Here is a 25,075-nt window from a genome sequence, read left to right as displayed (position 1 = left end):
TGATGATGTATCTAGCTAAGTTTAAAGACAGAACCATTCTGAATTTCATGGTCCATCTCTAGGAATTGTGAACTAAAGCTACTTCATGACCTGTATGACTTGTCAAAATTACTTCATGACCTATGTGACTAGTCGAAATTCAAACCGGAAGCACTAAGAGAAAGCATGAAAACACAAAGAGAAAGCACAAAGAAACACACCAATTATAGAATTCATTTTTCATTTTCCCAATTTATTCTTATACATTTTTTGGATTTTTTTATATCAGAATGTCGATAACAATGTCCTAAATTTATGAATATTTTTTTTGGATTTTTTTTCATGTCAAAGATTGATAATTAAACCGAAAACATGAGTTTGTATTAACACAGAGAAAGCACAAATAAAACACACTTTCCTTGATCCGTATGACACTCTTAACATAAATATATACCGTCCAAATGTTTTCATAATCCGTATGACCCCATCCTACCACATCTTAGCCGTTCAAATTCTTTTAGATAAAACGATATTTTTTTTTCTCTCACTTATCTTCATTCACTCACTTTTCTATCGTCTCTCATCTTCCCCTCCCTCAGAAAAAAAACCCTCACTCGAGATTTGTTTAACCAGTGATTTAACAAAGGAATCAGTTTCAGTATGAAGCAAATCAAAAATCATACATCTGAAGAAAAGAAACCAAATCTCAAATTCAGAGAAGAAAGAAACGAAGCCATGGCGGCTCCATAACTCAGAGAAATCGAGAAGATGAAGATTAATCTGCTACTGTGGGTCTGGTAATTTTGAGATGCAAGAGACGAAGAAAAGACGATGGAAATTTCTAGAGAGACCAATTTTTCTGTTGATGAAGAAATCAGATCGAGATGAAATTGTTTCGACTGAATTGCAAGAGCTGAAAGAACACAACCAAACTCTTCACTGATTTGAACCCTAACTTGGTCGTTATCATCTTCACTGAAATCTAGGTAACTTCCCATACGACCAACACACTAAAACCCCCATAAATTTGTTGCCTTCGCTGCTGTATCTCTCAGACAAACCCATTTCAGATCTGGGTTTAGAAATCCCCAAATTGATTGGAATCTCAACCTAGCTCAAACACCCATCAATTCCATCCAGCAAACTCATTATCAGACCCACCTTCAGCTGCCTTGTCAAACCTTAATTCTCTCAAGAACAACGAATTCTAGTTTGATTTCATCGATTCATAAATTTATTTTGCGCGTGTTTGAAGATTAAAAAAAATTTAAAAAGTATTTTAGGGTTCGTGAAATGGGGGTGTTGGAGGGTGAGAGTGGCGGTTCATCACCGTCTGTGTCAATGGTGAAGAAGAAGCTTGGTGTTACAAATCCAATTTCAATTGCTGGTCCGACTGAATCTGATAAGCTTAGAATTGGAGAAGGTATGAGTTTGTGGGGATTTCGGATTTGTTTTGTTTTTGATTTTGTTTGTTTGATTGTTTTTCTGAAGTTTTTGGATCTGTGTTTGAACCAATAAATTCGTGTTTGCAGGGGATTAGAGAGCTCATACTACGGAAGAATGGGTTAGTTCTCTGTTATCAGCAAAACGCACACCAAGTGCTTGTGTAAAGGCCTGAACAAGGGTTCGTATGGACAGCAGGAGTATGCAGGGATTTGGTTGAATCCTGTACACCTTTAGAGCTACTCTTGTGACACATCAGGAATCTTTGGAGGCCAAGTTTAATGAAACCAAGGCAATGGTTAAGTTTCAATTAAATACAAATGAAGTTTTTTGGCTCAATGCTGTGAAGACAAATGAAGTTTTGATGGAGGAGGTAAGTGATATTATTAGCCATTTTTCTCCTTGTTGGAATAAGATTCCAGAATTGTTGGTTTAATTTACTCTTTCTGGAATGTAGATCACAGAGCGTGACGAAGGTGCTCTCAAGTATTTGAAAGATATCAATTGGTGCAGGATTGAAGATGGTATATTGTTATTACAAGTTTATGTATTCAGGATATGATTCTTTAGATTCATATTGTGTATGTGCAAAGAGATTCGATTCTTGTTTTATTGTTCTGGTGTTTGTGGTGTGGAAAGTGATTAGTCAAGATTGCATGCTGTTGTTTAGATCTCTTGAACACCCATCAAAATGATTGTCGCTCACTAGGATTTCTATCTTATGCATGCTAATATATAAATTGTCAAATAGTTGTATCTCTTATATTTAGTTCTTATTGCTAACTATTTGTACTTCTCAAATATCGACCTTAGCTGCTCCTCCAGCTCTTCAGAAGCTAAGAGAGAACTTTCCTAAGTAAAATTTAGTCACTTGTTTTATGTGTTACTGTAATCATGTCGTAATTCTCTTCCTTCTAGACTGAATAAATGTTTTTGTTCATGAAATTTTCAGGCTTCATGTGTACACTGGGACAATCGACCCCACAGTAAATGAGAAGAGGTAATTTTCTCACTGGGAATATACAATAATTGAAGAATAAATGATCATTGGCTTAAACCTTCTAAAATTCGAGATGGCGTCTTCTACTTTGCAGGTTTATAATTCCTAGATTTGGAGATGCAGGAGACCGTAGATTTGGAACATAAAACAGTTGTAGAAGTAGGATTCTTCTTCTTCTAAGCTGTAGTAGCTCTATTATCAGTTTTAAAAGATATTCATATTGATCCAGAGAACCAACTGATATTCATTTAGTTTATTTTAATTGAGATTTCTCCATTCCAGTTTCAATGAACATAAAGTATGTGGTTAGATTGTAATCCAATTAAACTAGTACTTTTCATATAGGGTTACAGAGTGCTTTTGGTGAATGGAAATAATTATCACTTTACAGAACATGGTCTTGACTACCTACTACATGGTTTTCTGATTTCTCAAAAACATCTGCTACAAAAAAAAACTGTCCTGTAAATATGATGAAAATCCGTACAGTTTGTCTGAATTAATTAGTAAAACTATTGATTCCATTTGAGATTTTTTTTTCCATGTGCTTGTGGATGAATTTGCTGGTGATTTTTGATGTTTTATTGAATACATGTTGATGCAGATGAGACGAGAGTGCAGATTGAAAGGGCACAATTATGCCTTTTTAGGTGTTGCAGAATGGTTAGTATGGCCTCTAAAATGCTACTAGACAGTATATTGGGTATTTTTATAGCGAGTCCCTCTCCCGTGTTTGTTGTTCCTTATTGGACCTGTAGTCATTTGAACCTTACATTTTACGTTGTTACTCATTTCAGATTTAGACATCTTGCGGTCGTAGGTTGGTTTGTAGGTTGGCTTAATTGATAGTGATCCTTAAACTTTGCAGTTTCAACCTAACAATGAAAAGTTTCTCAAAGATCCTATATGTAAGAGCTAACTGTGCATTTCGCCTTTTGTTATTCTGGTTCATTTTTTTCCTGCAGTTTGTTAAATTCATAGTATCAATCTCGTCTCTTTGTGTTTCTCGTGAAAACTAACTTGTTTGAATCTCTTGGCAATTCTACAGGTGTTAATTACCAAGTATCCTCCAACTGCATCTATCCATTTGGGCAAAAAGCAGACTACAAGTTGTGGAGATTCTGGATTTGCTGGTTTCTTTACACTTGAATGATGAATGATAAATGATGGCAGTATGAATCTCTTATTATGAGCTTGGTGCTACAAAGTCGAAGGAGTGTTCATCTTTAGTTTCAAAATTAAGGAAATTGTAATCATCATTTTTTAAAGAAATGATTAGTTTGTATTTTTGATCTTTTTGTTCCTCTAAGGATTGTCTTTTTTTTTAAGAAATGATGTAAATTGATCTATGTGATATAATAAAACATGATTCAGTTTTTAATTTGGTTCATAATTTGTTTTAGTATCAATTTTAATTGTAATTTTAATTTTAATTTCAATTTAGGATTATCTAAATCGAAATAGGCCAGATACTTCCGGCACCAGAACAACAGATGTAGCGGGCAAAAAGTTAGGTAGCTCAAAAATGTAAGCAACCAACTTCAGGGCAAAAAGTTTTGTAGCTCAAAAATGTAAGCAACCAACTTCGGTAGCTCAAAAACGTAAGCAACCAACTTCAGGGCAAAACATTTGGTAGCTCAAAAATGTAACCAACCAACTTCAGGTTTTTCACTTGCTCTATTATGGTTGGTCTAGCTTTAAAGCGATCACTAGTTTGCTTGCTCTAGGGAGGTCGGTCTAGCCATGAAGCAATTAAGAAAAAAGACGCTACATGATAGTTGATTGATAACTAAAGCGATTGCCTAGCTGCTCTAGACTTGCAGAAATCCCACCTTTTGCAACTCGAGAGCGAGAGCCAAATTAAGTCGCTTTAAGGGTTAGAGCGACTCAATATGGGCTTTTCCAACCAAAAATGCCTGGTCGCTTAATCCAACTTTTCTTGTAGTGACACCTCACTCAAATCAATCTTGAACATAAAGTGAGACGATTGTTGATTACTTTTTTTTTCCCCTGTAGAATTAGGTTTTGTTTTACTTTTTTTTTTCTTGACTAAATCTGCGGTTAATTCGCATCCGGTCCGTATTACCCGCTAATCCGCGGGTGATTGGGTCGGACACAGTTGCATTTTCCAAATTCGTAATTTTGACGGATTGGACGCCTGTGACCTCTAATCCGCATCCGTCCGTCCGTTGCATACCCCTAGGGGCAAGTAATGGTTTGATTATCTTTGTGATTTTGTATTATTTTGGGTTAGTTTTTCATATAAAAAAATGAAAGGGTATAAACTATCTTTAGTTTATAAGAAAAATTTCCTTGCGGAATTTTTGTGACATTTGAAATGTATTCAATGTGTTGAGGAAACTCCATTTTTTTCATACCTTCTATGTTAGAGTATTGCTACCCTCCTGAGGATAAATAATGTTATGTAGTTCTCTACTATTTTATTTACCATACTGTGACGTAATAAAAAATATTGATTGTTTCTGTGCTCTGAATGTTCTTGAACTTCATTGAGCTAAGAATAAAAGTGATTATCTTATCACACGGATATAAAATTTTCACAGTGTGCGAACCTTATGGGACGGGTTCTTCACCTTGATTTGTTTTGAACCATCTAGGAATCCTGCTTTTCATGGGCATGGCTCATGACGGGTCATAAACCACTAAAGGGGTTATAAAGGTCACGATACGTACCGTTCTTCTTCATCTCTTTTGTCTGCGTACATGAACATGGGATTTTCTAGGATTCGCGTACCATCTCCATTAAAGTCTAATTGGAGGACTAGAAAAGGTGAACGAAGTAATCTCTCAAGGAAGCTCATCAAGTAAGTTTCTTATCTTTTTCTCTCAATCTTCTATTGATTGCTATAATGGCAAGGCCTAATGGTAATGATAAGAATTCAAGGAAAACTTCTAATGATTTTGTTTCATCCTCTCTCTCAAGTAAGATTGTTCCAAGTGACCAAAACTCTACTAGAATTGTTTTTATCAATGATTCTAGTACTAAGACCTTTGAAAATATTTCTTCTAGTGTATTTATACACTAGAGAAGAAATTGGTAAAGTAAAGTAGTCATAAAGATGATTTGCTGTGTTTTGAGAAGTATAATCTTGGTAACATCTTCAACGGTCTTGGTGAAGGATTTGACACTCTCAAAAGAATCTTTTATGCTAACATCCATGATGTTAAGCTTGATAACTTGGTTCTCAAGACTATGATAAATATAAAAGTGATTCTAGTTGATAGAAAGTTTATTTCAAAGATTACCAAAATTCCTTTGGGTAATTTTTGTCTCCCTAGAGCAAGAGGAGAAAGGCCATCGTGTGAAACCATTTCCAATGGTCTTTGTCGCAAGAATGTTGATTGGATAGAAGGGAAATTTCCTACCCAAGATCTTAGTTTTGCTTTGAAGGTTTTCGGAAAAATTGGAATTTCTAATCTTTGTCCCTCCATGATTGAGAACTCTCGGTGGAGTCGTGAGTTTGCGAAGTTGGTCTTATTCCTTGAAATGGATGCTCAAGGTCTTGATATTTGTGGATTTATCATTCTTAAAATGGTAACGATGACGTCATCCAATAAGAAGTTAGGCTTTCCATGCTTAATTGGGAAAATATGTAGTGCACATTCAATTGATCCTATTGGCAACTCTATAGGAACTCTCAAACTAGTTCGTCCATGTATCATCAAACGTATGAAGACGAATTTCTACAAAAGGCAAAGATGTGATACTCTTGACGGTTTTTATGATCGTACCACCTTGGGTCTTCTTCAAAAAATTCACAAGGTTGTTTGTAAGGGCAATTCCAAGGTAAAATGTGTGCAAGAACAATTATGTGTAATTGCTACAAAGTTTCCCGAAATCAAGGAAGAAATGGATGAAGTTCAAGCCTCTTGGATGGATTCCGATGATGATGAAGATGATGATTAACTTCTTTATCTTTTTATTTTGTCTAGGAAACTTATTATGAGAATTTATTCTTATGTTTTAAGAAGGATAACTAGGGTTTGGAATAGCAAATACTGTGATTACACATAGCTATTGCCAACAATTTTCATCTTGCAATATTTTTAGATTTATTTATTTTAATCTAAGTTATTTGGAAGATGAGTTTGTAGTATTAATCTTTATTGGTTTTACATCTTACAAAAATATTTTATGGGATATATTGTGTTTACGTCCGTGAACTATGATTATCTCATATATGATCAACATCTAAGTCTATTATGTCATTATGCAAATATTGATAAAATATAGAATGAACTTTTCAAAATTCCACAGTATTGATCTTTCCCTGATCCACTTCTATGTGAAAGTACTGTATGGCTCCGTAAGTTTTCTTATGTTGAGCATTTCCGATTAAATTAATCTATAAGGTCTTCTTGTGATTAATTTGTTCGAGTTTACCAGATTCAAATCCATGTGATTTGTTAATTTCCAAATAAATCATTCTTTTCTTGTAAAAGTAAGGTCGCTCATGTTTTTCTTTCGGGAATGACATATTATGGTGAGAGTTCTTAATTGAACTTGTTTTTCATTGCCAAATCTTTGTGGCGAGTGTGGTTGTGTAATATTATAGTAGTTATCTTGTATCTTTATAAACTCCTTGATGAATACACTAAGTTTCGACTATGTGAAATCAATGAAACAAGGTTGATATGTTCTCTTTTAGTAATGAATTATCTCTTTGATAATTTCATTATGATCTTGTAGTTTTCGTACCTTTGCAAATTTATACTGACAAAAAAGGGGATAATTATTTGGTAGTTCACACTGCATACATGTGGTTTACAGATTATTATGTAAGGGGGAGTGGTTTTCATTGTGATATGAAAGTATTGACTAAAGGGGAATGATACATATCACCATAGTATTATTGTCAAAGTCGTGATTCAATTGGACTTTGATGATGTGTAATAATACTACGACACTGTATAACAATGATTGAGAACAACTGTTTTCTTATTGTTATGGCTACAGATATTCAACAATAATGATGCTGAGTTGAACACTTTCAGAATCGTTGGAGTGCTTGAAGTAGCAAAGAACTCAAGGAATGTTGAAGAGCCAAGGAAATCAAGCATGATGGATGAGAAGCTACAAAAGTTTATTTATTTTTTAATCCATATGTATTGATAGTTTTGTCTCTAAAATTGACAAAGGGGGATATTGTTAGAGCATTGCTCGGTCGAACTCGAAAGCGTTGTTATCTCAAGCTTGTTTGTCAAGTTTAGTTGATCAAAACTATATTCTTGATATCTAATCTACTTACAGCTATGTCTCGGGTTAGGATAGAATGTGTAGTTGAGCTTAATACTTCATGGCGTTCATCGATTGAAGACGAAGATCTACTGAGGAGAGCTTGGAGGAACTTCATCGATAAAAGGTATATGGAGACTAAATCTTATCTATCACTCAGAAGTCTATTCTATTTCTATCTTCTAATGAGACTAAGTCGTATAGCTATATAGACATTTATATTATATAAATTTGATATTTCGAGCCGAGTTTATATCGCTTATCTAATTCTTAAAATATGTGTTGGAAGCTTTTTTATTTAGCTATATTCATCATATTCTTGACGAGTTTAGTTGGAGACAATTTTTTTGTTGGAAACTAAATATTAAGTCAAAAGATGATCATGTGGAAATTTCCTTGTAACATCTTACATGATTTGTGTGAGACAATCATTGTCGACTTGGCAAATTTCGTATTGATCATTCGATCACTTGAAAATTACTTGAATCTAATGGTTTGTGTGAGAAAACCATTGTCGTCTTCTAAGGAAGTTTCAATGATTGAAATGGGAGTTTAGAACAATTAACCATGTCTGGATACAGCACGGTATGCATACATAATATGTGAAATGTATTGTTACGATTCAGGTCCGGGAACCTTGTTTGCGTACCTAGTATGCGAACGGTTTTATCTATAAAGGTCCGAGAACCTTGTTTGCGAACCTAGTATGCGAACGGTTTCACCTGAGTTAAGTCCGGGACGGCTGGTCGCGTATGTGGTTTGCGATCGGCTGGACATACCAAGGTCCGCAGCTACTGTTTGCATACCTGGCTTGCAAACACAGTGGTTAAGTTCTAAAATCGGTTAAGTATGATTCTCATACTCATGAAATAAAATATTTATGAATTAAGGAATGCAATCTTTGCAAACCATGGCTTAATGTTCATGAATTGATTCTTGTATAAGTACTTTGTACGATTACGAATCAATCCAATTTTGTTTCAATTCTTGCATAGTGAACAATTGAACAACTCCATGTGAAATAAAATTAAATTCATTTGATTATATTTCATGATTGATCATCATATTTGATCTATAAGAGTTAGATGAATATTGTTAAGACAAAAGTGTTCATATGGCTAACTTCGGTTAACTTTTATTGAGCCAACTCAATATACACGTTTAGGTACGGTTACCCATATCTAAATGAAGGTATATTTCATTTGTGTGTAAAAAGCTAAGACCATATAACAGTGGAGATTAATTTCTTTATTTCTAAGCAGACTTAGATTGAATCTTAAATCAGGATTTCATCTAACGGTGGATATTGAATGCGTTGTTACTAAGTTATCTTATCTTTGATTGTAAGCAACACTGGTTTGAAATACTATATAAGGGAAAACTCTAACAACTGGAAAACTAATCCCGACACTTGCGTACTAGAGTCAATTCTCCTTTAACCTAGGTTTTTCCAAAACCGTATTAGGTTAACGACTTGAAGACTTTATTTGGGAATCGTGAAGCCAGATCCAACTATTTTCTCTGTAGTTGCGTATTCTGATCTTACTTGTTCTATCGTGTTGAGTATTATCTTCTCTAAGATTAGCTCGATATTTATCTCCGATAGGTAAGATATAAAAAGTAATCACAAAGTTCTTCGTCTCAGACTTTGTGATTCCGCAATAACTTATTTTACCACCATATATTTAAGTTATTGTGAGGTGACTAATATTTCTAGGCTTCTCTTCGGGAGTATAAGACTGGATTATTAGTTGGTTCCTGTTCACCTTGGTTTATCATAAGACGTAACAAAACTTCATAGGTATCTCCGTGGGAGACATATTTATCTATCAGAATAGACTTATCTGTGGGAGACAGATTTGTGTATAAGTCTTCGACTTTGGGTCATAATAACTCTAGTTGTGGGTGAGATCATCCAAGGGAATCAAGTGCGCAGAATCCGACGTGGTTCTAGAGGCGTAAGGAACACGACTGTACCTTAATCGGTGTAAGACTTGGTTAGGGTCAACTACATTCCAGTCTGAAGTTAACTTGTATAGGCTAGTGTCTCTAGCGGCTTAATACAGTGTGGTGTTCAAAGCTGTACTAAGCCCCTGGGTATTTTTTCATTTGTGGTTTCCTCGTTAACATTATGTGTCTGTGTTATTTCTTTTCCGCATTATATTTGTTTATATAATTGAAATATCACAAGTTGTGCATAGTTCAATCAGTTGATAAATTCGACCTTGTTTGTTGGATATAACTTAATTGACACTTGGACATTGGTCTTTGATACCGTCCAAGGTATTTCTCATATCAATCATGCTCACGGATTTCTATCTGTTCGATTTGTTGATTGCATTGAAAATAGAGATAAAGGTCTTTGATATCTTTCTTGATAGAGCTTGCTTTTAAGTTGGTGCTCTCAGAATTATATTGGAGTTTCGTGCATACAGATTGCTGAACGAAATATTGAGTGTGGTTATTGTACCCCCACTTTTTCAAAGTGTATTACTCCATGTTTTATTTTTTGCATTTGGGTATAACTATTGAACGTAACACGGCCTAGCCAAATTATGTAATGTAACATTATGAGTTGATGAATGAAAACTGAAAAATTTGATGGAATATGACAACAAATTTATAAAACCAACCAAAGTAACGGCTGAATATACCAGCCGTAAGTATCCGTAATTATTGGAATCGCAACTAACGGCCATAATATCCTGTCGTAACCTGTTAAATCCCAACCGAAAAACTATCTTCGGTTTATTTATTTTGTAATCCAATGTATTGATAGTTTTGTCACTAAAATGGACAAAGGGGGAGATTGTTAGAGCACTGCTCGGTCGAACTCGCAAGCGTTGCTATCTCAAGATTGTTTGTCAAGTTTAGTTTCCAAAATTATCAGTCTTGATTTCTAGTCTACTTATAACTTAGTCTCGTATTAGGATAGTAAGTGTAGTTGAGCTTTAGACTCCACGGTGTTCATCGAATGAAGACGAAGAACTACTCAAGGGAACTTGAGTAACTTCAGCAACAAAAAGGTATGTGGAGACTTGAACTTATCTATCACTAATAAGTTTATCTACTTTATCTCATATTTGAGACAAAAAGTCGTGTTGCTATATAGACTTCATTTATACACATTTGGTATTTCGAGCCGAGTTTATCTCGCGTATCTATTTCTCGAAATATGTGTTGGTAAGTTTTTGCTTACCAAGTTCATCCTTTATTCTTGACGCAAGTCAAAAGATGATCATGTGAAAATCGCCTTGTAACATCTTACATGATTTTTTTGAGACAGTCATTTGATGTAGACTCGGAATGTTTCGTATTGATCATTCGATCACTTGAAAATTGCTTTGAAGCTAATATTTTGTGTGAAACAGCTATTGTCGTCTTATGAGAATGTTTCAATGATTAAAATGAGTGTTTAGATCATGTAACCAAAATTGGATATAAACATGGTGTGTATTCACATTTGTGTAAAGTCCAAAACCGGGAACCATAGTATGCGTACCCGTACGCGTACTTGCGGAAGTAAACTTCCCGTGAATTTCTGTTGGAGTTTGAAAGGTGAAATGGTATGCGTACCCGTATACGTACTGGCCTAACCAAACCCATTCCGGCTACCTAGGTATGCGTACCCATTTGCATACTTAAGTATGTTACATTCTAAAATCGGTTTGTTCATGAACTAATAGATTTATATATTAAGGAATGCAATCTTTTGCAAACCGTGGCTATGATGTTCATGAAATGGTTCGAGCGAATCAAAATCGATTTTGCTTCAATTGTGTCTTGTATAATTCTATGAGAATATAAACAATTGAACAACTCTCTAACTAGTTTCACTTGAGTCATTTGAACTAGTTATGATAAAGATGAATTAGGTTGATATGAAAGTGCTCATATGGATAACCATTGGTTAACTATTGTTGAACTAACTAAGTGTACACGTTTAGGTATGGTTACCTTTATCTAAATGACGTACATTTCATTTGTGTATAACAAGCTAAGTTCGATCTAACAGTTGCAAGATATTAGCTTGTATTTAATCAGGTTTTCATCTAACAGCGAATATTGAATGCTTTGTTACCAAGGTAGCATTGATTGCAAACCCTGATTTGGAGACCATATAAAGGAGAACTATAGCAACTAGGAAACCTAATCCCCATACCTCCTATGTGATACTAGTTGCGACTAGAGTCGATTCTCCTTTAACCTTAGGTTTTTCTAAAACCATGTAGGTTAACGACTTAAAGACTTCATTGGGATTGTGAAACCAGACCCAACTATTTCTCTGTAGTTGCGTGTTCTGATCTTGCTGTTTACTATCGTGATTGAGTACTATCTTTTTTAATATTTGCTCGAGATTTATTCTCTGATAGGCAAGATTGAAAAGTAGTCACAAACATCTTCGTCTCATCGTTTGTGATTCCACAATATCTTGTTTCGTTAATCGATTAAGATTATTGTGAGGTGATTGATATTTCTAGGCTGTTCTTCGAGAATATAACTCCGGTATACCAATTGGTTCATGTTCACCTTGATTTATCAAAAGACAGAACAAAACTCATCGGTATATCTGTGGGAGATAAATTTATCTATTCAATAGACTTTTCTGTGTGATACAGATTTGTTTATCAAGTCTTCGAATTTGGGTCGTAGCAACTCTTAGTTGTGGGTGAGATCAGATAAGGGAATCAGGTACGCAGAATCCGGCGTGGTTCAAGAGGCGTAAGGAACGCGACTGTACCTTGATCAGTGTGAGATTGATTAGGGCTCAACAACATTCCATACCGAAGTTAGCTTGGTAGTAGGCTAGAGTCTGTAATGACTTAATACAGTGTTGTGTTCAAATCTGGACTAGGTCCTGGGGTTTTTCTGCATTTGCGGTTTCCTCGTTAATAAAACTTCTGGTGTCTGTGTTATTTCTTTTGTGCGTTGAATCGATCAATTGGTAAATCCAACCTTTGGTTATTGATTGAAATTGATTGATCCTTGAACATTGGTCTTTGGTACCGTTCAAGTGGTTTCACATAATAATCAGGCTCACGGATTTATATCTGTTCGATTTGCTGATTATATTGTGAAAAAGAGATAGAACTCTTTGATATACTTTTCTTGAGATTGAGTATGACTGTCTGGTTGATTCTCTCGAAAGTATATTGGAGTTTTTCATACAGATTGCTAAGCGAAATATTGGGTGTGTTTGTTAGACCCCCACTTTTTCAAAATCATAGATAGTATTTTCTAAAATGCGATAGCCATCATTTTGTTGAAACTCTTTCCCATGAACTGCCTCATATTGGCGGTGATCCCTCGACCACTATAGAAACAAATACATTATGTATGTTATTCAAAATGGGTTTTATGGAACAACTTATTAAAAAAACTTACTCTTATTGCACTCAGCGTAGTGGGATTGACTTCATTTTGGGTCTCATTTCCTTTTTGAAAACTTCGCATTCTTCAAAGACTTTCTCGAATCTCTCCTTAACGATTGTCAAAGTTCTTCCATTACGATTTTCTTTCAGTGCAATAAAAACTATGAAAACACGGTTCCAAAAAGACATGGATGTTTGATATACGTCAATGTATAGATCTTCATCATGTTGTCTGACCGTTTCCCATGCTCTAACAATCGCATAATCTTCTTCATTGGTGTAGGGAGTCACCATAGTGTTTTTTTTTTTTTGGATGAGAAATAGATGAGAATGAATATGAGAGCTTATAACTAGAATTTGGGTGAGAAAGAGATGATAGAATGGTCTCCTTTTATAGGGTTTAATGACATAGCAACTAATTTTTTTGAAGTTGAGAGTGTTCAGGCCTAAAAACCTGGGTATCCCAGCCGTATATTCTTTTTACGGTTGGGTTTGCAGCCGTGATTGAGACACAAGTGACTCTGGACGTCCAGAAGTTCATATTAATCCAGCCATAAACATGAATTACGCCCAGCGGTTCTTACTAACCCAGCCGTGAATGTTTATTATGACCTGGAGTCCTTATATTATGAACCGTAAATCTTTATAACGGCTGGGACGACAACATTTTTGCAGCCGTAACCTGTAAAAAAACTCATATTTTCTCCATTTTCTAACGGATTCGAATCAATCAAAATTTCTAATGGGGGTTGATTACAAGGTTTTATAGACTAGTTTTAGGATAGGTTTCTTCAGTTTTTCTTCAAAGTTTTCAAAAAAATTCATCAAAATCATCTTTCAAGATAGAGGTAGAAGTCAGCTGGGAATTAGGTACGAGAATTACCAGCCAGAGGATGATGTGGACTATCACATGTACTATCAAACAAAAAAGAAGTTTTGATTCTCAAGAAATTAATCATTAGATTAGTATAATCCATTTGTTAATCGTGATTAGTTTACTTAATCATCATATTATCACTAATCAAATCGAGGATATACTGGGTATTATGTAAAATATGAGGATAAGGGGTTATACGAATTATTATCTCATGACCCATTAAGCCCTCAAAAATCTATCCCCCTACAGCCTCAATAATAGGATTATTCCAAAAAAAAATTGTTAACATCAAAGTTTTTGTCGATCAAAAAACACGACATAATTCATTTGAGCTAGAGAAAGAACGTCCATAAGAGAAAGGGCTACGGAATGAGTGTTTTTAACACTCATTCACTACCAAAACCAGTGAGAGTCTAACTGGAAGAGTGTGTTTGTGACCGTGGGAGAGCAAAAATATAGACTAGGAGGCTGAAGTTCAGCCGCTTGAAGAGAATTTTTCTCTCCAAACGGCTGAACTTCAGCCTCCTATGTATTTTTTTTATAAAACTCCTATGGGACCCACGTAAAAGAGTTTAAAAAAATGAAAAAACTAAAAATTCTCTCCAAACGGCACAAATTCAGCCGCTCAATGTGTGTTTTTACCAAACGGCTAAAAATCAGCTGCTTAGTCCCCCCTTTAGCCCACTCTTTCGTTTCAATGAGTGTATGAGTGATTATTGATGAATGAGTGAGTACTCTCACTCCATAGTAGCACCTAATTTGAGCAAATCTAGTGAAACTCTTTCATATTAAATGAGAGCACTCACTCCATAGCCCTTGCTCTAAGGCCTATTCCTATGCACACGGCAAAAAACACTTGTTTGGGATACCAGGTGGCATGGCAAACCACTTGTGCCACTATGGTAAAACCACCGAGCGATGTACTTTCTAGCGAGCGACATTGTCTATAACGCCAGCGATAAAGACTATATCTCCAGCGCTTCTATGAATATCGCCAGCGATATTATCTCTAGCGCCAACAGCTAGTTTTTCATCGCTTATAAATAAGTAATTTTCAAATGCAAAATTTACCCCAAAATTTTTTACACAAAAAAGTTCCTCTTCTCCATTTTTCTATCTAATTTATGTCTTTCTCAATCTAATTTATTTTTTTCTATTTCTCCAAATGGCACAATTTCAAACCCAACTTGATTCGGCAATGCAACTTGATTTTTCGGGAGTAATGTGGTGCCGTTAAAAAGATATGTGATAGTTTAAATAAATAAGTAAGAAGCAAAAAACTCTTCAAGTTTTGGATATTAACCAAGTCAAAACCGCAACTAAGAAAAAGCAAAGAAAAGTTCAAGGCAAGGAAAATCAAGGCAAAAGAAATTCGAAGCCAAAGAAGAAGATAAACAAAGGAGACTCCGTCCATGAGCGCATTGATTGGAAATTTGGTGAAATAAAGAAGATTAACAAGATGAAGAACATTGTCCCAAATTTTTATTTTAAAGTCTATATTTCAAATTATTATTGTCTAGTTTTATGTCTTGTAATATGACTATTTAATGATTATATAGAAGTTTAATGAATTTGAAAATTTGAGGAGTAATGTTAAAAATTAAGCTTAATTCTATTCTTAATCCAATCTTACATTTTAATTAGAGATACATTTAATAGTTTTAACAAATATTAAACCTAATACTTAGACAATTATGAAATTAAAATATAAGAACTTAAGTGGACAATCGAGAAGTTAAAATATAAATATTGGATAATATTTAGGCAAATATTTTAAAACCTCGAAATAATTTTCAAATTGGAAGTCTTTTTCGTAGATGCGACGATATTCCGCACGACACCTATGTCGAAGTTCCATCATAGTTCCATCATCCGCATGACACCTTTGTTGAAATTCCATCATGGATTCACCATTCCTCAAATTTGGACCTTCTTGATGAAGTAAAGCAACAAACTTAGTAACTTCCTGATTGATTATATTGAAGCGTTGAATCAACTCTGAAACTTCACGATTGTTGAGATTCATTGTTTGTTCTTGAAATTTCCCAAAAATCATTTGCCATAATGTTTCGATATGTAATGCATTTCCGAATAAAGTCTCGTCAATAGAAGAAATATAATTCCTGCAAATACATTCATCTTCCGCAATAGTGAATTTTGGTTTTCGCCTTATTTGACTTCTCCTAATTTCACTTTGCACACTGGCACGATTAACAACTCTTTGATTTTCGGCAGCACGTTCATTTGCTATGAACTTAGCTAAGTTCATATTATTAGCAATGCTCTCTGAAGAACTGGAAGAGTGATGAAAAGAATTGGAGATTGAGAAATTCTAGAGAGATTTAGAAATTATGATGTGAGTTGAAATGAGTTTTTTGGTATTTATAAAGGGAAAGAATGGTAGTCGTTGGATGAAGATCTGATAGGCGATGATTAAACCTGCGAGCGACATAATGACCATCGCTGACGCTTGAATGACCATCGAGCGCTTGTAAGACCATCGAGCGATCGAATCTCTATCGCTCTCTGGAAACTCCATCGTGTATGCCTATATGTTATTCCCGACATATAGGCATATGAGTTTAGCAGTTTGGTATATCCATAATGGGTACATATATGGCAAAAACTGATGTTTGTCATATGCATAGGAATAGGCCCCTAAGCCATCTAATAGATGGCTGGGCTACGAACCTTTTAGGATTCTGAAGCCCAAGACAGAGCTTCAAGGCAAGTTCCAGTTCCATTGACGACTATCTTGATTACAGATTTTCAGTTCCAGTGTCAGATCTATGGAAGGTAGCGGAGGTTATGTATGGGCAGTATCAGCTGGATTTAACGCTTCCCTAGCTGCAATTGCTGCCAAATTTATATCTTCTCAGGTTAATATTCCTCTACTACTATTGTTCATTGTAACCCTAGATTAGTTTATTACTTGTAATTTTGAATCTAATTTCATTTTACCTGCTTTGATCAATTATTTGCAGTGTCGGGATTTACAGTTACTTATTAAATTATGCGCTGTGATATTCCTTTGTCAGATATATGTATTTGTTGAAATCATCAAATGTCAAGACTTTTTTTCTCTATTGTTTGAGTAACTTTGCTAGATTTAGATTCACTCCAATCTTGGTTCATAGCTTGTGCGGAATAATTTCGCTTTAGGATAGCAATCATATGCTAGCTAACTATAGGTGAAAAGACTGCATCCTGTGATAGTTGTGAATCCAGAAAAAATGTCGAGAGAACTTATGCATTACTCATATATTGAAACGATAACCTAATGGTAATCTTTTGATTTTGTTTTGCAGATTGTGAAATATGGGATGGTTGTATTTTTCAATGTGATAATGTGGTGTTGTTATGTAAACAGTTTGAAAGCCCTTTCATCACTTCAAGCTACCGTGACAAACTTCGCTACTAACTTTCTCTCTTCCGGTCTGGCAGGTTTTTACCTTTTTGATGAACCGCTATCTCTTAAGGTAAGCCGTGCTATATATTGTGCAACTTCGTGTACTTAAAATGCCTGCCCATTAGATGTCAGTAAAGTCAAAAGTTGATCTCCTAGTTGTTGACGAGTTCATATGTTACCTTTAGGAATCTGTTGAAGGTTTAAGATGGTAATTTGATATTGTAGTGTAATGAAAATTGATTCATACTCTTCTGCGTGTTAAACACATGTTTACTCAGATTCTTTTTGATGAAAGAATAGTGGCTCGCATGCACAATGAAAATAGATATGGCCTTCAAATCTTATGTTTTAACTTGATTAGTTGGAAATTAGGTCTTGCTGTTGTAAGCCACTAGCATTGTAAACGTAAAAGACACATGGAACATTTAGGCTCCTTATTTCCCTTATTCTTACATTTCGAAACAGAATCATTAATCTTGTGGGCATCTTAATGTACCGGCTATAGAAACAGTGTCTCGCACTTCATAGTTAAACTTGGTGGCCATTCCAAATTTTGTGAAGGAATTGTCTATCTTAACAAATGCACTATCTACGCATTAATTGTTGCTTCTTGTGATGTCAGTATATAAACAATTTACCATTGGGTGTTTCTGAATATGTTGTTTTATTTGTCAGTGGTTTGCAGGTGCTCTATTCATTGTACTTGGTGTCTTTGTGTTGAGCAAATCTAGTGTAGAAAAGAAAGAAAGTGTAGACTAGTTAGTAGTTTGATGGTGCGTTGGTGCCGATATCACAACCTTTGCTTGTTATATGAGATTCACATCCTTGACTCCCGATTTGTATTATATGTATTTTCTTTTTATGGTGAGACTGAAGGATTTCTGTTAACTATCCCAGACAGACACACATTATTACTAGAAGTCTAAGTGAGAAAAGAGAGCATTCACAATCAAAGCTTTCCACTAAAAATGCCGGAACGCACTGGCTGATGGCAATGCAGTTGATTGTCCATGGAGACTAGTTTAGTTAGTGTCTCCTGGGCCTGGATTGAGAAATTATTTTACAAAATCGTAGGTGTTGTAAAATTCTGTTTTCGATTAAAGCTTTCTTAAGTTTCATCTGACATGATGATGTATTTTGGTTGAGATGTTCATAGCCTTTTGGTTTAAAACAGCTCAACTTCTGTGCATTTGACATCTTAAACCAGACTCAACTAACCATCCCCAGGAATCTGATTTCCATGCTCTTTTACAAGCAGGGGATTTACTGTGTTGGCCAGATTCTGTTTTCTTTCTGCAGGTTGAATTTATTTTATTTTTGTATTAGGCCAACTGTTGTTAAGAAGCTGTACATTATCTAATTCATCTCACTTTTCTGTTTGAAAAAAGAGAATAACAAGGTGAACTGAGCTGACTCAAGTTCATCTAAGCGATAGACTCAAATTAAATGTAAATTGCTAATAATAATTAGCAATAAGTAATGGTTGGATAGATAGATTAGAATCCCTGAAAGAAGAATATTAGTTTGTTACCGAGTTTAATAATATACAGACAACAACACTGTAACTGAAGTTACTGAATGTTATAGACACTTGTCTATAGAGTTGCTGAATTTTCAGTGTAGTCTCTGGTGTAGAAGTGGTCAAGAATACATAACACACTTTGCCTAAATTTGCCTATGTAAGTGGTGGTCCAGATTTGTCTAGAGATAAAATAAATCTATGGTCATGGTTTGTTCAACTTAAATATTAGTATAAGTGTTTTATTAATTGGTGTTTCATTAATTTCTCATAATGAATAATTTATTAATTTTTTTCTTAAAAGTCTCATTAATTTCTCATAATAATTGATTCATTAATTTTACATCATAAATGTCCCTTAATTAATATATTAATACATATTTCCATCAATAAATGATAAAAATTATTTCAATAGATATTAGTGGCAGCGGTGGTAGTAAAAGTAGTAGGTGGTGGAAGCGGTGGCGGGTATTAGTAAGCGGTAACATTAGTTTTGGTGGAAGAAATAGTAGCTGTGGATGGTTTTAGTGGTGGTGGTATTGGTTTTTTCTTTTTGAATAAAAAATAATAATAAAAAAAAGTTACATGACGGGTAACATTGTATTGTGAAAAATATAATTGGTTGTTTATGACACGATAAATAAAGGCGACCGGGTAACAAATATTTTGGGATGATACTAAATCATATAAGACAAAATGATCATGATCATTGGATCAAATGGTACCACTGCTATCTTTGATAACCATTTGTACACATGGTTTTCAGTATTAACTAAAAACTTATATTTGCTCAACCTAAACTTTACACGTGACGTCTGGGATTAAAAGTTAGAAGTGCGCCCATGGGCAGTGGTGGTGGTGGAGAAAGAAGTGATATCTGGTGGTTTTGTGGTGCTGGCGTGTGAATAGTAATTATTATGCTAATTATGTGCCGCTACAAAAAAGTAACACTATAAAGTAGAAATGTGGTTGATCGTTTTATTACTAATATAGACTCAGTTAAAATACATGAAAAATTAAAAAAAACAACGGGATGTCACGCTATATAATAAATACTAAAAATTACATATTTAGTATCAATATTTCTCTCTCCAATATATAAATCTGCGGTTGCATTGAGATCCTGTAAGCAGAGCACAAGTTGACTCTTGGACTTCTGAATGATAATGAATATAATGAAACACTGTCTCTCGGTTTCTCCAATGAAAACCGAAGTCTTCTAAACAAAATCAATCGACCAACACTTAGATGGAGCACATCACCACCAATGTAAACTTCTCTGAATTGCTACATAACCAGTGAAATTTCTACAGATCAATTTGGTGATTTCGTCCTGCCGTAATTTTTAACGAGGCATGCAATTAAATCTCTAATAGTGATTTTAACGGTGTTTAATAATTATGATATTCTCTTATAAGTTTTGTTTATGCAAGTATTGATTTAAGTTGGGTTCTTTTATATTTTTGTGTTAAGTTGATGACCTTTTAATTTGAATACATGTTTGGTTAACAATATTTGAAACATATGACTCTTTGCAACACTGATGTTAGTCTCTCATTTTTCCCGTTAGCACTTTGTTTCGATCCCGGATCTGTAGACATTATTTGATTAATGTTGGAGTATTTGTTTAATCTCAAAGCCGATTAAGTGTGTTCTACGAATTGAAGGCGACAAAAGTTTGTGTCAGCTCTACTTTGAAACTAATGATTTTTCTTCAAAAGGTTAGTTGAATTTATGTAGATACAAATATCAATATGACTATGTTCTTTATTGTTTCAAATTACTTGGGTAACATTAGATGTGGTAACACCACTCATGCACTACTTAACATGGTTGATGCGACATTTTTTTATCCACGAATTTCTTCAATTTTATGTTATCAATATGATTGAGCACGAATCTTACACGCGTTTTGACTTACTTTTATAATCATATTTTTTTCAGCTCACACATGTATATCTCAACCTTCCAATAGCCAAGGGTTCTTCATTTTTATAACTCTCACATTTGCAAGAAAAATATATTATTTTTCTATAGTAGAGAAAATATTATGGGTTTTTGTTTCACCCCATAGAGCGTTAGTTATCAATAATTTCGGAACTCATGTTTTCATAAACGTCATGGAATTGGATTGGCAGTTTAGGTAATGTGTAATGTTAGATGAAATATTCTTTTTGAAATTAAAATTACAGTGGGATGGAATAGTAAATGGAGAATATATCTATTGTTTTTTTTTCTTAATTTTCTTTAACGTTGGGACAACATTATTACTCCCAACAGATAATAAATTGAAATAACATTTTTAAGTAAAATAAAATGATCAAGTAACTCATTATTTTTTTTGGTAAAGCCTATTTGAATATCAAAATTATTACCCACAAGAAAATGAAGCAATATGGATGTGAAGAATATCGTATTAGAGACAAAAAACGACACGGGTTAAGCCTAGTATTGAACAAAGTACAAACATATACCAATCATTCACATATTGAATCGGGGCCAAAAGATCCGAACTGAATCATTCATTCATTGTATATGCTATGAATTATTTTATTTATTCATCAAAAAAGCAACAAACACACCATTGTGACATTTGATCACGGAGTAATAGATAAATGAGAAAGAAACTCGTTAGTGGAAACCTAATGTCCACATCTTCCCTTAACGCCCTCGAAAATGACCAACTTAAGTAAGATAACTTTGAAAACGATAATTCAAGACTTACACTTGAGGGCCTTGAGGCTTATGTTGTGAGATAAAAAGGAAAGAAAAAGATTGAATTACTAGATAGAGTCTTGCCGTCTCAAGCCACGCGGTTAAACTTAAAGGACATCAATTAAGAGAAAATAGTTGATACGATAATCACAGTGGTAGAGGCCAAGCTGGAGCACTTGCTCTGCTGAACAGTCGTGTGGAAATGAAACTTATTCCTAGAGTGTCCAAACTACCAAATGTTCGAGTTGAGGGAGAGACAAGAGGAAGATGGTAAGGTATTATTAATGGAGAAATGTATAACAGGTCGGTCACCCGTGAACGTTCAATTTTTATCTTGTAGATGGTACTTGTTAACTTAAACTCTCCCTCGTGATCGATTTTATCATGACACCGCAATCACATCAGACTTGATTGTTCCTCATCTATTCAAATTCAATTAATGTTATCCACACCATACTCACAATCGCACCACACATTATGACCCTAAGAAGGTTTATTTTATTTTTGATCCTTTGTTATTTTGAGAGAAAAGAAGAAAGATTCTGGTTAAAGTGGCAAAAAGGTTTGCGTAATTTAATCGAAATAATTTTGGATTATGTATGGGTTAGTAAAAGTAAAGCATGCAAAAGAGAATGCACCGAAAGAGAGATTCCGAGAACAAGAACAAAGACAAAATTCCGATCGATTTTTTACATATCATCAATTAATTAGTACAAACTTTTATTGACTTTTTTGATTACATAAAGAATACAGCAAATTATTGAACTTAATTAATAATATTACATGTTGTTTGAAGTAACCAGTAAAAGATGAAGAATTTACTTGGCCTTGGCCTTATAACATCTAAATTCTTCATCATTCATCTCTCTATATACACTTTTTTGTGATAACGGAGACCTCTCTAGTAGAATTGAATTATAACTGTATAAACCTATAATTTACCAATGAAATGCTACCACTCTTCTTCTACTTAGTATAAGTAAGATACTTTACTTGATATGAACCCAAGTTCCGACACTAGGAATACCTTGATGAATAACATACAGCAAATAATACCCGGATGGAGCAAGAATGCTATTTTTAGGCGTTCTAACTTGGGTAATATACTCGGATGTTGCAACCTTGAGGGAGTTTCCACCTCCCAAATGCAGCAACCTTTGATTCATGGAATAGGAATGAGTCGTGAACGAAGGCGACACCATTGTCACGGTTACTTTCCGTGGGCTAAGTGTGCCTGAAATCTTGTATCGAACCCTTAAAATTTCTCCATAATTTAGACTTGTCTGTGCTGTGGGCAATAAAATGGTAGGTCGGATACTGGCGAACTCTGTACCCAAATATGCCGGTGAGAACGCTTCTAGAGTTAAGTCTGTCGGAAAATCAACTCCGGAGAAGACGTAACCAACATGAGTATTACTACCTCCTATTAAAACCCTACCATCCCTCAGTAAAACTGCTGTTGAGTGATACATTCTTGGCGTTTTAGATGGATTTTGGACTTGAAATCTTGATCCGACTGCGCTATCTGGTCGATAAATGACCGGACTTAGAACCGGGTTTCGAGCAATTTCCCATCCGGCTGTCCCACTTGAAGCACCATTGACAATCAAAACGTTGCCATCAGGAAGTAAAGTCATATCACCCATGACTCTAGCTGTGGGCATATTTTCCACGACCCATTGCGGTGAAGCATCAGTGATTTTAATTCTCCCACATGTCCTCAAAGCTGTAACGAAAACTCCTTTGTTGGCTTGAGCATACGAACCTTTCGGTGCACCGCCGCAAATCAAAACCTCAGCTTCAGTGCCAGCTGCGCTCAACGGAAGTAGTACTGAGGAGCCTGAACTTGGGTAGTTTCTTGGGTCGCCACCAGGTATCTGTGGGTACGTTCTTACGATCGAGTTTTTCTTGTAGTCGAATAAGATAGCTCGGTTATTCGCAAAAATGAACAAGTTTCCGTCTACATTTAGATGAACAAAAGGATACAGATTGTTTTCTTCACCTGCATCGTTTGTTTGAGATAGAAACGGAAAATTGATAAGTGTTTTCGATGTCGGGTAAAATTCGTAGCTAAACGCCCGTCGACCACCAATGACAATAATCCTTCCATCCGGCAATATATGATTTGTAGCGTACCATCTTCGCGCATTCAGACCATCGAATTCTTGCCAATCACAGTTAGCACAAGGACGGAAAACTCTATACTTCTTCTCACCATCATTGAACCCTCCGGTTTGCAGGAGACGCCCGTCCGCCAAAACAGAACCCGAAGAACACCACGTATCAGTTTGAATCATTAGAGGCCGAAACGAGTTAGCATTAACGTTATATTCAAGCGAGTGAGCTGTGCAATCAACTTTAAGAGCTAGATCATTAGGATTATTCCGACAAACACCGTTAGGTAACGATAGATTGGAACGCCCGAAATCAGTTCTGTCGAATATAATCACACGATCATTGTTAAGTAATTGCATGTGCATTGCTGAAACACCAATGTTTCTCTGCAAAAGTTTCCATTCTCCTAAAGTAGCCGCACTAGCAAAATTCAGACGACTTATTCCGGCTATGATGAATATAAGTTGCCAAACGAACAAAGAAAGAATAACATTCAAAGCTCTAGGCGCAGTACTCATATTTCGAAGAGAAAAAGAATTCTAGTGTTTTTTTGTTTATGAGAAGAAGGTTTTTGAAGATGAGAGTGTCTCTACTCTTTGGTTATCTGTTTAGTGGTTAGAAAGAAAGTCGTACAAGAAACAAGACTGACAAGGAGGAGGAGAAGATGTAAATGAAATGATCAATTCTTGGTAGGATCCACCTCTGTTTTTTTTTTTCTTTAAACGAATTGATTTTCTTTTATGAGCATCAGCTGGTGAAATTTATGTCTAATAACTGAGATTGTATGTTTTATTACAGAGCAGTGATATTAAAGAAGATGATAAAGAAAAGTTTGGATAAACACTTTAAATAAAGAGTAATGTCCCAACACTTTCCTCAGCATCATCCAGCTGTGAGCTCAAAGGGTTTGGAATACGTACTTAGGTAGCTATAGTTAGCCCCACGGGCGCACTCGGCCCCCACTGGTTGGCCTAATTTGACCGTTAGGTTTGTATAGAAAGGCAGGCGGCCTAATCAATCGGCGATCGCTGTTAATTGCCATCCACGTTTGTAATATGGAAGAAAATATTTCTTATAAATTATAAGAAAAAAAGTGTTGATTGCCTTAGTTTTTTTTTTGCTAATGGACAAGGAAAATGAGAAGAGGGATCAATTATTGCGATCAAGATAATACAATTTATTTCTGTGATTTCTTTGCGTTCATGATCGCGTCGTTGAGCCCACAACGTGGGATTGAGAACAATCAGTGTTGCTCGTGTTTTCATTTGTGTTGAAAATATGGTGTAACTGGAGTGTAATAAATTAGTGAAATTTGATGATTACTGCGATGCCTAAATAATTCAATTAGGAAAGGGAGAACAAGTTGGTGGCCGGGAAAAAAACTTGTAG

The 25,075-nt window shown here is 35.1% G+C and overlaps 2 protein-coding genes and 1 long non-coding RNA gene across 3 annotated transcripts; 2 read left to right on the top strand and 1 right to left on the bottom strand.

Moving 5' to 3' along the window:
- The first annotated feature begins 2,960 nt into the window (after positions 1–2,960).
- Positions 2,961–3,504, top strand: LOC113286025. The gene is made up of 3 exons (XR_003329062.1): positions 2,961–3,085; positions 3,220–3,330; positions 3,471–3,504. It is a non-coding gene; the product is annotated as an uncharacterized LOC113286025 (long non-coding RNA).
- A 13,159-nt stretch (positions 3,505–16,663) lies between these two features.
- On the top strand, positions 16,664–18,462 carry LOC113286024. The gene is made up of 3 exons (XM_026534749.1): positions 16,664–16,807; positions 17,237–17,407; positions 18,013–18,462. Exons 1-3 carry the CDS (start codon positions 16,718–16,720, stop codon positions 18,094–18,096), a joined length of 345 nt encoding a protein of 114 aa, XP_026390534.1. The 5' UTR covers positions 16,664–16,717; the 3' UTR covers positions 18,097–18,462.
- Positions 18,463–22,319: 3,857 nt separating this feature from the next.
- On the bottom strand, positions 22,320–24,473 carry LOC113288795 (aldehyde oxidase GLOX-like). Its single transcript, XM_026537916.1, has one exon. It carries the CDS (start codon positions 24,202–24,204, stop codon positions 22,561–22,563), a length of 1,644 nt encoding a protein of 547 aa, XP_026393701.1. The 5' UTR covers positions 24,205–24,473; the 3' UTR covers positions 22,320–22,560.
- Between the last annotated feature and the right edge of the window lie 602 nt (positions 24,474–25,075).

Source organism: Papaver somniferum, chromosome 6 (genome assembly GCF_003573695.1).
Source record: "Papaver somniferum cultivar HN1 chromosome 6, ASM357369v1, whole genome shotgun sequence".
NCBI lineage: Eukaryota > Viridiplantae > Streptophyta > Magnoliopsida > Ranunculales > Papaveraceae > Papaver > Papaver somniferum.
This window is presented reverse-complemented; position numbering and strand designations above follow the sequence as displayed.